Source organism: Pantherophis guttatus, chromosome 9, assembly GCF_059756535.1.
Source record: "Pantherophis guttatus breed Tessera chromosome 9, ASM5975653v1, whole genome shotgun sequence".
NCBI classification, from domain to species: Eukaryota; Metazoa; Chordata; class Lepidosauria; order Squamata; family Colubridae; genus Pantherophis; species Pantherophis guttatus.
Window position 1 is genome coordinate 1337718 of NC_142071.1, and position 16222 is coordinate 1353939.

Consider the following 16222-nt stretch of genomic DNA (forward strand, 5'->3'; position numbering starts at 1 on the left):
GGGAGTGGGGAAAGAAGGGCCAGGGAGTCTCCAGTGTTTCGTCTGCTCATCTCAGCCCACAAGGTTGAGAAATGACTAAAAGGCAGCGATGCTCTTGTCTAGGTCAAGAGTGTCCAACCTTTAAGATTTGTGAACTTGAACTCCCAAAAGTCCCCACCCAGCCTGGTTGAAGTCATAAAAGCTACGAAGGTTGGACACCCCTGATCTACGTCAAGTTGCCACCACCTCCATCTTTTGGTCTCACTTGACCTTTAGGTAGAAGGCGGTAGAGCCTTCACTTTTACTGCAAGGCAACGTAAGACTTTGGCATGACGCATTACTCAAAAGTAGAGCTAAACTGAGAGGCTGGCAGGCCCCTCACAGAGGGTGAGCATTCACACAGTATCTCCACAGCTGTTCGGTCCCAGCTACGGACCCCAAAGAACGCAGCACACAAAAAAAATATGTACAACCCTTAGTTTACTAAATTAAATCAGTCTTTTTCAAACAAAGGCTGTTAATTGACTTTCTTAACAGCCTACAAGAATCCAAAGAATAAATAATCGTAATCTTACTACGGTTGGCAGAAAGCCCAGAAGCAATTTGCAGAGAATGAAGATCAGGACACGAAGGAGAGGGAACGAAGTTGTTCCCTGCAAATTGCTTCAGTCGGCGTTCCTCCTTAAATAGGCTAAGGGAGTGGCCAATTAGCCCCAAGCCTTACTCCTGAGGAGACCTCCTCCTGAGGAGCCACTCCTGCCTTTTGGCAGCTCTGCCCGCCCGTGCATCGAGAAGAGGCTCCTCCTCTTCTTCCTCTTCACTTATGGGAGCTTCTGAAGGCCCTGGCTGAATCCCCGCCTCTGGCACATCTTCTCCAGCCTCCTCATTGTCCGACTCAAGTGCCAGCTGCACAGGCTGCTCGCACAGCACCACACCAGCCTCCTCGCTGTCGGGATCAGCTACTAGCTGCACAGGCCGCTGACGGGCCACAACAACGGAGAACCTTCCCTGAAGCACAGGCCCAGAGGAGATGATCAGTCTCAAAAGACCCCTTCTTCAGAGCAGTGCTCCCAATTCTGCCCACTTGAAGATGATGCATGGACTTCAACTCCCAGAATTCCCTAGCCACCATGTTTTAAGAGGTGTGGACTCCCAACTCCCATGCTGGCTAAGGAATTCGTGTTTATGACTGCTGCAGCGTCCCAGGGCCGTGTTCCTGATGTGTGGCCTTCTGAGAAGCAGTCAATGGGGAAGCCAGATGTTGCTGGCTTAAAAACGGCAGTGACTCACTTAACAACTATGGCAAGAAAAGTTGTAAATTGGGCACACGACTCAATATATACTGTAAATCTAATCGAGTTTTACAGCCGTGTTTCATCTTTAGTTCCTCATGCCCCCTCTTTGCCCCAATGTTTTACAAACCTTGGTCAGGAATCACCCACAGAAGCTGAAAGAAATCTGGTTCCCCCAACTCTGGGTGCCAACGAAGGATGGTGCAGATGGTGTGGCTTGCAGAGGTGGATTCAGACGAAATGCTCTTCTGGGAACCCTCAGCCAGCTGTTTCAACTAACCCGAGTTGGAATCAGCTCCTTTTCCCAAAGTTGCGTGTACAAACGATTTACTTTGGATACGTTTTATTTAATAACATTACAGTATATAAATAGGATAAAATGCCTTTGTACAGTAATTCACATTCTGACAGTCAGAACAAAACAATAACAACGACAAAAAATTAAAATCAAATGTAACTCAAAGTTTAGCTTATGGGCAAGGGTGTCTGTTGGGTACGGTCAAGATCAGGGGTCTCCAAACTTGGGAACTTTAAGGCTTGTGGACTTCAACTCCCAGAATTCCCCAGCCAGCTGGCTGGGGAATTCTGGGAGTTGAAGTCCACAAGCCTTAAAGTTCCCAAGTTTGGAGACCCCTGGTCAAGATGGTGGCCACAGGAGTGCAATGGAAGCTCCACCTGCTTTGCAGCACGTTAAAAAAAAAATGCGGAGGTTTTGACTGCGCCCGTATGGCCCCCATCCTGACTTCTTTTGACCCCATCCTGCAGACCCTCCTGCCTTATGGGCATCTGCAAAGAAACAATACAGCCATCAACCCCCCTTCCTCAAAAGGACACTGCACAGAGAAATAAGCAGAGGGCACGGAAAGGGAGAGAGAGAGAGAGAAAAGAATCGGGATGCAGAGTAGGAAACACAATTTCTCAACGGAGCTAATGGCTAGGAGATATTCACGGTGTTCGTGTAGCTATGCTGGCTGGACTAATATTGCCAGCTTTAGGTGCTGTCTACAGGAGGCCGGTGAGGCACTAGAACTACCAACTTTTGGAGTTGTTTAGAAGGAAATATGGGAAGGGGGAAGAATACGGTTAGAGGATGCTGGCTTTTTCATTACAGCAGGGGTGTAGGGTTGGCGACTTTTAAGACTTGTGGACTTCAACTCCCAGAATTCCCCGGCCAGCATGTGCTGTTGAAGTCCACAAGTCTTCAAGTTTGGAGACCCCCTAAAAGCTACAGGATTGTAGACATTTCTCCAGTACTCCACAGAACCTTGCTTCTTCTTAAAAGAGGCATTCGGAGGTCTTCTATAGCAAGCATTACGTGGAAGTTCAGGAGAACATGATCCAATCCCTTAAAACAGTGTTTCTCCACCTCAGCGATGTTCAAGAACTGGGGGCCGAGATTGAGAGCCCAATGCTACACTTGGCCTCCTACATCTTAGGGCTGTTTGACAGGGTGGAAAGAAAGAGTGCCCAACTGGGACCCACTCATGCCCCTCCCACACCATACAATCCACTGTCCACATCTATCTGCGGTATCGTTGCCAATCGTTAAGTCTGGCTCCAGAGAGGTCCCCAAACTTTCCACCTTCACAAGAAGATTGCTGAAGACATGGGGGACGAGGCCTTGAATCCAGTTCCTACAAGGCTTCCTAAAACAATGCCATAGACCAGAGGTCTTCAAACTTGGCATCTTTAAGACTTGTGGACTTCAACTCCCAGAATTCTCTGGGAATTCGCTATGCTGGCTGGAGAATTCTGGGAGTTGAAGTCCACAAGTCTTAAAGATGCCAAGTTTGAAGACCTCTGCCATAGACCATCCTGGAGCCTCTTGTACCAAGGGTTGCCCTTCTGATGTTCTCTTGATGCTGTCGAATGCCTTAGTAACTCCCTTGCCAAACAGGAGCTCCAGCCCCAAAGCCAAACTAGGGTGTTGATGGTTAAGGCTGCAGGCCAAGGAGCCCGTGCAGAACAGACAATGCAACCTACACCTTCCTTATCTAGGACAACATTCAGTTCAAAAGGTTCATCTACTTGTATGACTTTCCATCTGTTTGGTCTTAACCCCAACTTCTTTACAGAAGACTTCTGTCAGAGCCTTTTTGAAAAGGTAAACTGAGACACTCTCTTCACTTCCTGTTCTTTACTTTGCTGTTGCATTTTGGTATCGGGCCACGCTGTGGGTGGAGGTGGGGAGAGCACCTCTCGAGGCATCAGGAAACCCCCCTGCAAATCAAACAGGTTTCTCTGAAGCCGAGTAGTTTGATGCCAACAACGTCAAGAGTTCTGCCTTCCAGCCAGCTCATTTTTTTTTTCACCTTGATTGACATACACCCAAATTCTCCCCATACACATGCCAGCTCACTTCCTTCCTTCCTGCTGTGCCTTCCCTTTTAGTGAGACCGTAACAAGCCTCCATCTAGATTAGAGCATCTGCAGGCGCGATAGGACAGAAGATGCGCCTACTTTGCTGTCCCTGCAGGCACCGGCTTCAATGAGCTTTCTTTGAGAAGCAAACTCATTTTTGGGCCGATTTTTTGGGCAGCAAATGTTTTGGCGTCACAAGGAGTGATTCTGCCTGCCGCTCTTCCTTCTTTTGCAAGCGGGGCCATTCACACATCCTGAAGCCTGCGAGGCCTTCTGGTTCATGAACAGGTGCTAGGAAGGAAGCCAGCAATGGGTGGGATCGTCTTGTCATCCTCTACATGGAGGGGATGTATTGGGGGGAGATCGGGATGGGAATGAGGTTAAGATTCCAACCGATCCCCTTCCCAGCCACTCTGTCTCCCTGGAGAAGTTTCTAGGACCAGAAGGCTCCCTGTGCCTTCAGATTCTCACGCCACGCAGCTCAAAGGGCCGATTCTTGATTCTGTCAACTGTCTTAAAAATTCAAGATGACCGAGAGCAAAGAGGGCAGGCGAATTACAACTACTATGTCGCTGTTCCATCACTGGAAGCGTCACGGCGAGACAGTCGGGGAATTAGCGGGCTCCGATGAGCTCCGCGAAAACCCGGACTGACGAACCGCTGTCGAGCGGTCTTTGGACCAGAACCGTCCTGGGCGTAATGCAATTTTCTCCAGATTGCAATCTCCATAGAGACTAGGACTAGAGTTCCCAGAATTCTCCACCAATCTCTGACCCTGCTGGCTGAGGGATTCTGGGAGTTGATGTTACCTTACATCAAGGGGGAGCCAGACTGGATAAGGCTGCTTGGACACTCACTGCTTTCGACCTTAAGACATTTCTATGCTATTTCCCTTCTCTTGCTCAAAAGGAACAGGCTTTTTACAAACTTATTACTAGACCTGAACTCCTGAAACAGCTGCACTGGTGGCCAACGTTGGCCGTCTGCAACCTCCAAGGTTTCCCCCACCAGCCAGCCATTGCTAAGAATTCTGGGAGCTGAAGTCCACACCTCTGTAAGCGGGGAGTGGTGTCAAGTTTGGAGAAGACTAAACCAGCGGAAACAATAGTGCTGTCCGGAAACAGAGCTTCAAATCCTATGAAAGTCTAAGATACATCTGAGCCAAAGAATAAATAAATCACCAATTCCGATCAGAGCAGGTTAACCTGATTGAACACGCTCCCCGTTACCAAATATTCACATATATTCCAACAAATACGAGCATGTCCTTCTCTGCACGGATTTTTCCCGCTGTCACATGCTACCTCTTATCTGTAGTCTGAAATGGTACAGTCAAAATACAGCTTCTAGCAGGCAGTGTGGCCATCAACAGAGAATAAAGAATCTCACATCAGAGCATTTTTTAAAAAAAAGCAGATAAAGAACTTTCTTAAGTGCACATGGCATCCAAGGCTGAAGCCCACCCTGCCCACGACTGCTGTGGGTGGGATAGCCTCTGCTCTTAAAAGCAACCTCCCTCAACCTGGACCCTTTTAAGAGGGGCTGAATTACAATTCCTTCTGTTATCCTTAATTAGCATGATTGTTAGTCCTATTACTGGGGATTATGTGAGGGGCAGTCCTGCTTTTCTAGAAGCATCAAGCTGGGTAAACTTGCCTCTAAATTTTCAGGTGGCCGAGTTTTCTCTTTCGGTAGTCAAATATTTCTGTATTTTGCACCTTTCTTTTGTGCCAAAATGGATTTCCTTTTTTAAAAAAAATTCTAAACTGTTTTAAGATGTGTGCAATGTTTTTAATATATACCGTTTTCCCCAAAATAAGATGTCCCCTGATAATAAGCCCAATCAGGCTTTTGAGCGCATGGCAATAAGGCCAAGTGCTTATTTCAGGGTTAAAAAAAATATAAGACAGGGTCTTATTTTCGTGGAAACACGGTATATATTTCCACAACCTTCTTGGGATTTTTGTTTTTCCTGTCTGGAATATCTTTGCTCTGTTTGATTAAGCTAAAGATTCAATAGTCACCTCTTCCAATTGGAAGAATAACTGTCGTCATCTCTTCTGATATATTTTTTTTAAAGGAGGAACCCCAGAACAATTTGACTCGGCCCCCTCCTCGCTAGCTGCATTTCTACGATGCAAGGAAGAATGAGCAACGCCACAATATCACAAAACCCGCAAACGATGTGGCCTGCTTGGATGAACGGAGCGGAGTAGGCAGCAAGCCGACAGACACAAAACAGCGGCAGTTGCTTAAAGGGAAAAGAAATTTTGTTTTAGAACAATTTAGTTTGGGAGGTTCTGCAATCTTGTAGCTTTCACACACACACACACACACACACACACACACACACACACACACACACTCTTCCCATCCATCAAGACTGCAAATTGCCACCTGGCAAAAGGAATTGCTGAGCAGCTCCTGGGGAGGCCGATATGGGAGCTGTTGTGATTATTCTGGTCTCCGGACAGTTTGATCAAATGCCACAACCATTTTTGCTACACAATACAATTCAGGAAGAAACGTCAGTGCACAACCAGACCCCTTTTCGCTTTCTGAACTACGGAGAAGTATTTCCCCCCCCCCCCACCGCTGCTTCCTTTCTCCCATCCCTCTGTCCACCTCACCCTGGGGGGAAAAATGAGACACCCCCCCACCTCCCCAGGAGTGGAAAACCCCAAGTGCAGCCCTGAAGGGAAAGGCTGCGTTCCAAAACACTCAGCCAGGTCCATTCCCCTGCGCCCCAAATTTCTTCCGAGCGAAGCCCCCTCTCCTGTCTGCTTGGAAACAAACTGTCCATCCCCCCAAAAAGCCACCGACACCCCCCCCCTTTTGATATGGGAGGAAGGAGAAAGTGAGAGAGGTTCAGCTCGGTTATTGTGCTAGGCTGGGCAAGGTGGATGGATGGGCAGGGTTCCTATGGCAGGTAGGAAAGGGGGGGGGGCTTGTTCAGTCACAGTCCGATCGCCGAGCTGCCTACGCGTCCTCGGAAGTGGGGAGCACCCCCCTGTCGACCAGGTGAGCCTTCAGTGTGTTGAAGATGTTCAGCTGCTGATCGGGCCGCAGGGTTAAGAGCTGCTGGATGAGCTTGCTTGGATTGGGGCCCCTGGAAAGAGGAAAACAAGAACAGGGGTGGTCAGATAGACTGTTCCTACACGAACGGTGGGAGGCTCACTCCTTCTGTCTATGGAGATTCTCATTCATCCAGGACATGGTTGTCCCAAAGGTGTTTTTTTCGAGAGGCAAATGGACTCAAGGGTGAAATCCAGCAGGTAGTGGAAATTTTGGGTAGTTCAGAGAACCGGCAAATACCACCTCTGGCTGGCCCCAGAGTGGGGTGGGAATTGGGATTTTGCAGTATCCTTCCCCTGGAGTGGAGTGGGAATGGGGATTTTGCAGTATCCTTTCCCTGCCATGCCCACCAAGCCACACAATACCCACCAAGCCACGGCAAACAGAACCGGTAGTAAAAAAAATTTGGATTTCACCACCGACTGGAATGTCTGGTTTTCCTCTGAAGACGATTCGCTTCTCATCCCAGAAGCTTCTTCAGCTCTGACTGGATGATGGTGGGGAATGGAAGGATTGATACTCCTTGCAGTCCTCTGGTTATTAGTACTCTCTCTGAGAGTCACTGAGGCCACTTGGAGGTTTCTCTATGTTGTCAGGATCACCTGAGTGGTGCAAATGGGTGTGGAGGCTTCTTGGAACTGATGGAAGGACTGTGTTGTAGACTGGAGATAGATGATGTCGTACCCCTCCCCCTCTGTTGAGGGAGGGCTGTTCAATTTGGACATAAGAATGCAAATGACCAGCTGTTTGCAAGGAATATAAATCCTTTGATTCTCCACCATCCGGTCAGAGCTGAAGAAGCTCCTTGGATGAGAAGTGAAATGTCTTCAAAGGAAAAGCAGGGTTAGAAATGGGGGGAGGCGGAAATAACCCCCACACACAACTGTTACCTGATAAAGCTGGCAATATACACATTGACAAAAGTGGCCATCAAGTACTGGCAGTCAAATCGATCCATGATGCCGCCATGCCCAGGGATGGTGTTGGCAAAATCCTGCCAATGAAAACAAAAATGTGCTATTGAGCCTTCATCATCATCATCATCTTCTTCTTTTAATGACCCCATAATCCCTTGCGGGGTGGGCAACTGAATGGAGCTAGCAAGAGTATTTTACTGGCCGGATGCCCTTCCTGTCGCCAATGCGGAGTTTTTTTGCAGCAGATATATTCTCAGTGTGCCCAGAGAGAGAAATATCTGCCTCTACCTAGGATGGAACTCACAGCCTCCTGATTGTGAGGTGGGAGCCAAAACGGTTCACATGCTCTGGGGATGCCGATGTTGATGCTCAGGTGTGACCTACCTTGATTTTGAACGCTCTTTTGAAACCACTGGCAAAGAAACCCCCGAAAGGTCCAATCAGGGACGCAAAAGTGGAGAGGGCAATGCTGTGGATCTGGAAGGGATACATCCGGACAGTCTTCTGCAGGAAGGAGAGGGAAAGAAGGAAAACGGGACAGGTGAGTGGCATGCTCACAGCTGAAAGATATTTTTTTTTATTTTAGGGGCTGGAGTGTTTTAGGGACCAAATTGGAGATAATACCCCCTACTCCACCCCAGAAATACAATATGATGGCCATAAAACGCTCTACTCCCCCTTCAGCATGTGAAAAGGAATGCATATTTTAGCCATTTTGCAACGCTGTCGGGGCAAACCGAGTTGCTGAATCGAAAGGCCTACCCAGCCGATCACAGACTGAAGCACCAGGGGGATGTTATATTCTTGCAGCTGGAAAAGCTCCGGAGGCTCACAGTCCACTGTGAAGCTGTTGGTGTCATTGTTGAATTCGACTGGACATATGAAACATCTGTATCCGGACATCAGATACGAGAGCTTGGTGGGGATTGATAGAAGGACAGAAGAATCACAGAGTTAATTTCCGCCATGGTGCCTTAAAAATAGATCAAGCTGGTATACATGAAAACCAAAAACAATTTTTCTAAGGCTTAACTACAGGCAGTTCTCAGTTAACTACGATCAATGGGACAGCATTTCTGTCGCTAAACTTCACGTGGTCATAATAGCATGCTGTCACGTGGCCCCATAACCCAGCATAACAGCAATTCCAGCAGGCCCTGTTACTATGAGGATCGCAAGTCATTAAGTGAGGGCAGTGGTGAAATCCAAATTTTTTTATTACCGGTTCTGTGGGCGTGGCTTGGTGGGCGTGGCAGGGGAAGGATACTGCAAAATCCCCATTCCCACCTCACTCCTGGGGGAAGGATACAGCAAAATCCCCATTCCCTCCCCACTCCTGGGGGAAGGATACAGCAAAATCTCCATTCCCACCCCACTCTGGGGCCAGCCAGAGGTGGTATTTGCTCAAAATTTCCGCTACCAGTTCTCCAGAACCTGTCAGAATCTGCTGGATTTCACCCCTGAGTGAGGGCCTCTCACAGCTTCCTGCCGGCTTCCAACAATCAACGTCAATGGGGAAGCCAGCGGGAAATTGCAAGTCAGGGTAGGGAAGCTTGGAAATGGTGATCAGGTGACTGTAGGGCTGCTGGGACTGATGAAACTTCGAAGGTCAGTTTTAAATCCCTCTCATTCAGTGCTGTCGTAACTGAATAGTCAACGAACGTTGTTAACTGAGGACTATTTGCATAACCCTCTCAAGTTGGTAGAAACCATTAAACCTTTTGCTCAATAAAGGTGGAATTTCTTTCAAGCTAACTTCAGCTGGACACTTCCATGGAACTTTCTTGGCAGAGACCTGGAAGACTTTTGCCACTACTCTCTTTCCAGATGTTGGGTTAACTTTCCAATCTATTTTACCGCCCTGGGATTCTGGCAGGAATCCAAATTTAAGCATCCCAGACAGAGAATCTTTTAGTGCCTTACTATCCAATGAATGGAAGCCCATCACACATCTGGATCATCTAGTCTATTGCTAAACTCAACATTGGGAGGATTTTTCAAACCTTGAAACTGAAATTGGTCTGCCTGAGACTTAAATTTGTTATTCTGGAACCATGGAGAACAAGAAGCCTCGTTGTTCTCATGAAGGAGCATACACAGTTCCTGTAGTCTCTCTTAAGTGTTCAAACTGCTCTAATTTTTAAAAAAAGTGTTGTTTGCTCCCAATTTGTATAAGCCTTTTCTTGTGAATTTCCTGGTGGATTCTGCACTCTATGGGTCAGATCTGTGTATTATACAAGTGTCCAAATTCTTCCTGTTTTCCCCTCTCAATTGTGTGGTCCTTTATTAAAGTAAAACAAACACTTACTAAAAGGCCAAACACCACAGTGGCAAAGAATCCTCCAATGAACCCTTCCCAGGTTTTCTTTGGGGACAACTGCAGGTTAAAAAAAAAAAAAAGGAATGAATCAATAAACAGAAAAAAAGAGAGAAAGAAAGCAGGATGCGCAAGACCAAAAGATGCAGGATTTCCAAAACTAAAACAGAATAGAAGGATTAGGGGTGTCATGATAGCAGCCTTCAAATAATTTAATAATAATAATAATTTTATTTATATACCGCCCTCCTCCCAACGGACTCGGGGCGGTGTACAGCCAAAATTAAAACATAAATATACAATATCATAGTTAAAATTAATTAAAAGCCTTAGAGCCTTGGTAGTACAGTGGTCTAAAGCATCCTGTTATTAAGACCAGCTGCCTGCAATTACTGCAGGTTCGAATCTTGCCAGGCTCAAGGTTGACTCAGCCTTCCATCCTTTCTAAGGTAGGTAAATTGAGGACCCAGTTTGTGGGGGCAATAAGCTGACTTTGTATAAAATATACAAAAGGATGAAGGCTATTGCTTAGCGCATTGTAAGCCGCCCTGAGTCTCCGGAGAAGGGCGGCATATAAATCAAATTAAAAAAAACAAAATCATTAACTAGTTTTGGCCAAATTTTAAAACCCAAAGTTAAAACCCAATTTAAAATCATTCAATTAGACAGCCCCACCTGTCGGAACAGTAGGGTCTTGAGGGCACAGCGAAAAACCCGGAGATCAGAGATGTTACGAATATCCAGGGGCAATTCATTCCAAAGGGCAGGGGCTCCAACAGAGAAGGCTCTCCTCCTGGGTGTCGCCAGCCGGCATAACTTGGCCAACGGCACCCTGAGGAGTCCCTCTCTGTGGGAGCGAACTGGTCGGTGGGAAGCTGTTGGTGGCAGAAGGCGGTCCCGTAGGGCTGTCAGAGAGAAGAGGGGGTCAATCTATTCTCCAAAGCACCTGAACGCAGGACAAGAAGCAATGGGTGGAAACTAATCAAGGAGAGAAGCAACCTAGAACTAAGGAGAAATTTCCTGACAGTGAGAACAATTAATCAGTGGAATAACTTGCCTCCAGAAGTTGTGAAAGCGCCAACACTGGGAGTTTTTAAGATGATGTTGGATAACCATTTGTCTGAAGTGGTGAAGGGTTTCTTGCCTAAGCAAGGAAGGTTGGACTGGAAGACCTCCAAGGTCCCTTCAAACACTGCTATTCTTATTCTAGCCCATCAGTTGGAGCGGATCATGGAGGACTTTGGCCTTAACTGAAGCCCAAGGCTGCTCCCTGCAGATGTTCCAAGAACCCCAACATAGGAACCGACCTTAATCAGCGGGGTGCGTCCGAAGAAGAACCCAAACATGTATGCCATGATGTCGTTGCAGATGACACAGGAAATCGGGACAATGAACCTAGACAGCATCCGAGGTGGGTAAAAGAGAAAGGAGAATCTGATTCAATCATAGTCAGGATAATAGAACTGCCAACCGAGATGCTCTTCGCTTGGACGACGCTGGTTGGGAAACTCAAAAGCTCAACCCTTCTGGAGGATGCCAGGCCAGGGACGGCGGTTTTGGATAGAGAGAGGATTTGCCCTAAACAACCAGCGAGGGTCCTTAAAGAGCTTTGCCCCCCACCCCCTTCCCTGGAAGGTGCTCCCTATTAATTCCTCAAAGCTATTTGTCCCAAAGGGGCTTCTTCAAGAGGCAACTGGATTTTTTGGATTTTCTCTGAAGACGTTTTGCTTCTCATCCCAGAAGAGTCTTCAGCTCTGACTGACAGGATAGCGGGGAATGGAGTGGTCATTTGCATTCTTTTAGAAGGTCCTTGAAGCATTTGGAGACTTTTAGCTATACAATTTGGGATGAACATCCTTTGAATGGTGTGGAAGTAGGAATGGATTTCCAGAGAAAAAATTGCAGACTAAAGGAACCAGGAGAACCACTCAGGTGACCCTGAGGACACAGATAAACCTCCAAGTCTTTCAACGACCCTCTAAAAGGATGCAAATGACCAGCTATTTGCAAGGAATATAAATCCCCCACCATCCAGAGCTGAAGAAGCTTCTTGGATGAGAAGCAAAATGTCTTCAAAATAAAAAATCAGAAAGTCCAGTAGCCTCCTGAAAAAAGCACCTTTGGGATAACCATGACTTGGATGATTGAGAATCTCCATAGACAAGCCTATTTGTCTTTTATAAAAATATAATAATATTTTATTTTATATAAATAAGTATCTTTATAACCTTGAAGCCAGCAGCTCTGCAATTTGGCAGTTCTCAGCTGGGACATGCTTCACTTTTTTAAATAAGTAAAGCTCAATATCATTAATATTTTCACTAACTTCCGCCACCAAAACCCTAAAAAAACAGGCAGAAATATCCAGCCTCTTCCTTCTCATGACTGCACCCATCACCAGCACACGCCCCCAGAGTGCTAAAACACCAACAAAAGAAAAGTTGCCCATCCTGCTCTAATTTACACCTGCATTTGTTGCATCTTAAATAGCAATAAAGGAGCCTGTGCCTTTAATTTGTAAAAAGTCCCGTTTTTAATATTGGTTTCGTCGTTCCAGTTTGAAATAATTCTCTTGCTGCTGCAAAGCTTAGTTTAGAAATTACATCATCCTCATGCTCTTCTTCTTAATACAGGCCAAGGTCTATTTTGGTAAATGGATTTCTTGTCTTTTTTTTTTTTTTAAAAAAAGAGGTATGAATCAACGTCTATTAACTGTTTTCAGGGCACAAAAAATTATCTCGGGATGAAGCAGGCCTATTCAATCCCTGGGAATTCCGCGACAAAAACGGCAAGATGCTTTTGGAAAATGTCGGAAGAAACTTCTATTAAAAACAACAACAAAAATCTGAAAATTCTTTCAGCCATCTTGGATGTGAAGTTTTGGTGAAACCTACACAATTCGTTCCATGGTGTCAACTAAGTATTCTCTGGGGCCCTGAACGCTGCTGGCCAAACGGGAATGAAATCTACAAGTTGCCAAGTTTGGAGACCCCTGAACTAAACCCAACATGAGGGCAGTTTTGCTCTTAGCAGGCCTCATTTTAAGAATCAAGGTGTCAGGTTTCGATGCTATCTCAAAATAAATGGATTTCCAAACTTTAAGGAAATTTTCTCTTTATTCGAGCACAGCCATCTGATCCTGACTCTTTTCGCGGTCAGTACTGACCTTTGCCCCCCAATCCCTCCCTTCCCGATCCCCAATTCTCTGCTTCTCATTGGCTATCTTCCAAGTCACTTTCCTGATTCCTTCTTCGTCAGGTCACAGGAATGTCTCCCCCCTCTCCCATCTCCGAGGAGACAGAATCTTCAAAGGGATTTAGCAGGCAAAAGTTCAGGCTTCTCCTCACTTTATTTATATGTCAGTGCTGGGACGTTGACACAAGGTAGCATCCCTGGGGGAAACTGGCAATTAGGTCAGTCAATGGATGGCTGGATCCATAGGTGTTCTTTCACATGTATGTGTGAGAGGGCAGTGGGGGGGTCAAACTACCCCAGAACGAGAGCTGGCAAAGCATAAGTGGATGTTCGCCCAGACATTTGCACCTGCTGTGTCAAGCCCCTTCCAGCTGAAGGAAGCCCCCCGTGTTGCAAAAGTGCCTTGCAGGTTCCTAAGCTCCTAGAGGTGGTTTGAAAAGAGACTCCCCTCCCCGCTCCCAGAACAGTTACGAAGAGACCCAAATGGCCTTTCCTTCACCCAGAACTAAACCAAGAAACACCCATCAAGCTTTGACCCCCTCCCTCCCTCCCCCCCCGATGATCAGAGCTGGACTGCCAAATAGCAATGCTCAAAAGCACTCTGCATACCAAAGGCATCTGATGTGCGCCTTTCACACCATGCTCAAGCGAGAGAAAAGCTTCCGGAAGATGCTTCAAGGCAATCGTGCTTGTGGCTTAATGCGTAACAGCTACTGCTTAAGACCCCCAAAGGTGCACTCTCTTCATCTTCAGTAAGAGCGCAGCCAGGCGCAGCCACCGAGAAGTTTTGAGACTGAGCAAGATCTTGAAGCACCCCGGAGACCCCGGCCCATTAATGCCGCCCCCCCCCCCACCTTGAGCCAGAGACTCAGGAAGGCTTCCTCTCTATAAGACCCATCATGTGGCAGCTACATGCACAAGGTCTCTCCTACGGGATGCTGCCAAGCCCATCCTCCCCAGCATGGGGGTGGGGGGTGGGGCGCCGTACCCCGCCCGCTGCGCTGACTCACCAGATCATTCCTTCAAACAGGTTGTGAATGATGAGGTGCGACTGGGTAACAATTATTAGCAAAGTCACATGGGTCCAGCCAAACTAGAAAGAGAGAACATGCAGTCCAGTTTGGAGAGGAAAACATTTCTCGGAGACGAGCCAAAATGCTAAGAAAACACACGCCCATATATAAATTTAAATAGATATATATATATCTGCACGTATATATGACAAAGAAAGGGGGAAGAGAAGAGGAGGAGGAGAGAGAGAGAGAGAGAGATGGTGGGTACAGCCGAACTCCCATTGGTGTTTCTTTTTTCCAAGACAAAAAGTATTTTTGTAGTATTTGTGAGAAAAACCAGAAAGATACAGTAGTCTTCAACTTACAAACCGTTCATTTAGTGAGTATTCAAAGTTACAACAGCTCTAAAAAGAGTGACTTACAACCAGGGGTGAAATGCTCTGAAGTCTGCTACCGGTTTGCTTCATGCACGTATGCGTAGTGCGCACCACGGGCACTACCGCGCAGCGCTGAAAAAGAAGGACTAAGCCTTCTCTGGTAAGAACAGCGAAAGGGGGGAACAACTGTGCTGCGCGATGTAGATTCGCTAGAAAGCAGGATTTCCTGTTTTCTAGTGAATATAAATTGCGTGGCACAGCTGATCGTCGGAAATACGGTTTGTCAAAACCGGTAGCATTTTTTTTACTACCGGTTTGTCCAAACCGGTAGCCGGTAAGGGGCCCCGGGTCAGGATCTTTCTCCCACATCCTCTGACAGCCTCTGCTTAACCCTCTTGCAAAACTCTACATCTAACCACACCACTTACTTTACTTCTGTTTTTGAAATCAGTTCGTCCTAGATGGTTATTACTATGAATTTTGTATTCGGCTTTGCAATGCAGTTGCATCCTAACTCTGTGGTGGAAGACTGAAGCCATAAAGCACTGTTTCTCAACCTTGGTAGCTTGAAGATGAGTGGACTTCAACTCCCAGAATCCCCCAGCCAGCAGGCTGGAGGATTCTAGGAGTTGAAGTCCACCCATCTTCAAGCTACCAAGGTTGAGAAACACTGCCCTAAAGGCAGTAATTTTTTTTGAATAATTAATCTAAACCTAAATAATTAAAGTTCAGGATCAGGAGGTTATTTGCTAAAGGGAATCTACTCTGCACATTTTTGATCTGCTTCCCTCCTAGGACAGGGTTTTTTTTCTCAACTCTGACAATTTTAAGGACTTGAGTTTTAACTTGAGTTAAAATGAAATGAGTTGAAGTCTCATCTCAGAGTTGCCAAGGATGAGAAACAAAGTTCTAAGAAATTGGAAGAATTTTTTTTTTTTTATTTGATTTATATGCCGCCTTTCTCCGGAGACTCAGGGCGGCTTACAATGCGCTAAGCAATAGCCTTCATACTTTTGTATATTTATACAAAGTCAGCTTATTGCCCCCACAAACTGGGTCCTCAATTTACCCACCTTAGAAAGGATGGAAGGCTGAGTCAACCTTGAGCCTGGCGAGATTCGAACCTGCAGTAATTGCAGGCATCTGGTCTTAATAACCAGCTTAATAACAGGGTGCCTTAGACCACTGTACTACCAAGGTTCTTTGATTTTCAAACTCTCCACTGAAGTAACTCTTCACTTAGCCTACTTTACTGGATGTCCATGTTTAACAGACGGAAGTACTATGGATTACAGTGCCCAGACATGAAGTGCAAATAAAGAAAAGAAAAAAAAAAAGGGGGGGGGGAGATATTTATGAGAGCTGAATGTTGAGATGGCGGAGAATCAAAGATGCCAAGGAAGCTTTCAGAATATCTAGAAACCGAGGAGTTGTGGGTTTCTCCACTCAGGCGAAACCTCTACGGGTTTTGTTGTTGCTGTATCCGGGTGCCAATTTTGTGTCCATTTCCATCTCTCTCTCCCTCTCAGCCTCCCCCTCTCCCCGAGGTGGGCTATTAAAACTCTGAAAGCACGGAATCCATTTACTTAATCTTACCATGTAGAACTGAAGGCGATAATGCTTTTTCACCAGGCTCAAAACGAACATGCAAAAACCTGCAGTAGAAGAAAGAAAACAGGATTGATGGGGAACTCGC

The 16222-nt window shown here is 46.4% G+C and overlaps 1 protein-coding gene across 1 annotated transcript in view; it reads right to left on the minus strand.

The window, feature by feature from the left end:
* Positions 1 to 5351: 5351 nt before the first annotated feature.
* CDS2 (CDP-diacylglycerol synthase 2) overlaps positions 5352 to 16222 on the minus strand; it is a 28593-nt gene continuing 17722 nt past the window's right edge. The window contains exons 6-13 of the mRNA XM_034430755.3: positions 16123 to 16181; positions 14147 to 14229; positions 11249 to 11336; positions 9933 to 10001; positions 8387 to 8539; positions 8009 to 8128; positions 7598 to 7701; positions 5352 to 6741 (exon numbers count right to left, since the gene is read on the minus strand). Coding sequence (XP_034286646.1) covers positions 6612 to 6741; positions 7598 to 7701; positions 8009 to 8128; positions 8387 to 8539; positions 9933 to 10001; positions 11249 to 11336; positions 14147 to 14229; positions 16123 to 16181 — 806 coding nt within the window. The 3' untranslated portion in view covers positions 5352 to 6611. The remainder of the gene's footprint in view (positions 6742 to 7597; positions 7702 to 8008; positions 8129 to 8386; positions 8540 to 9932; positions 10002 to 11248; positions 11337 to 14146; positions 14230 to 16122; positions 16182 to 16222) is intronic.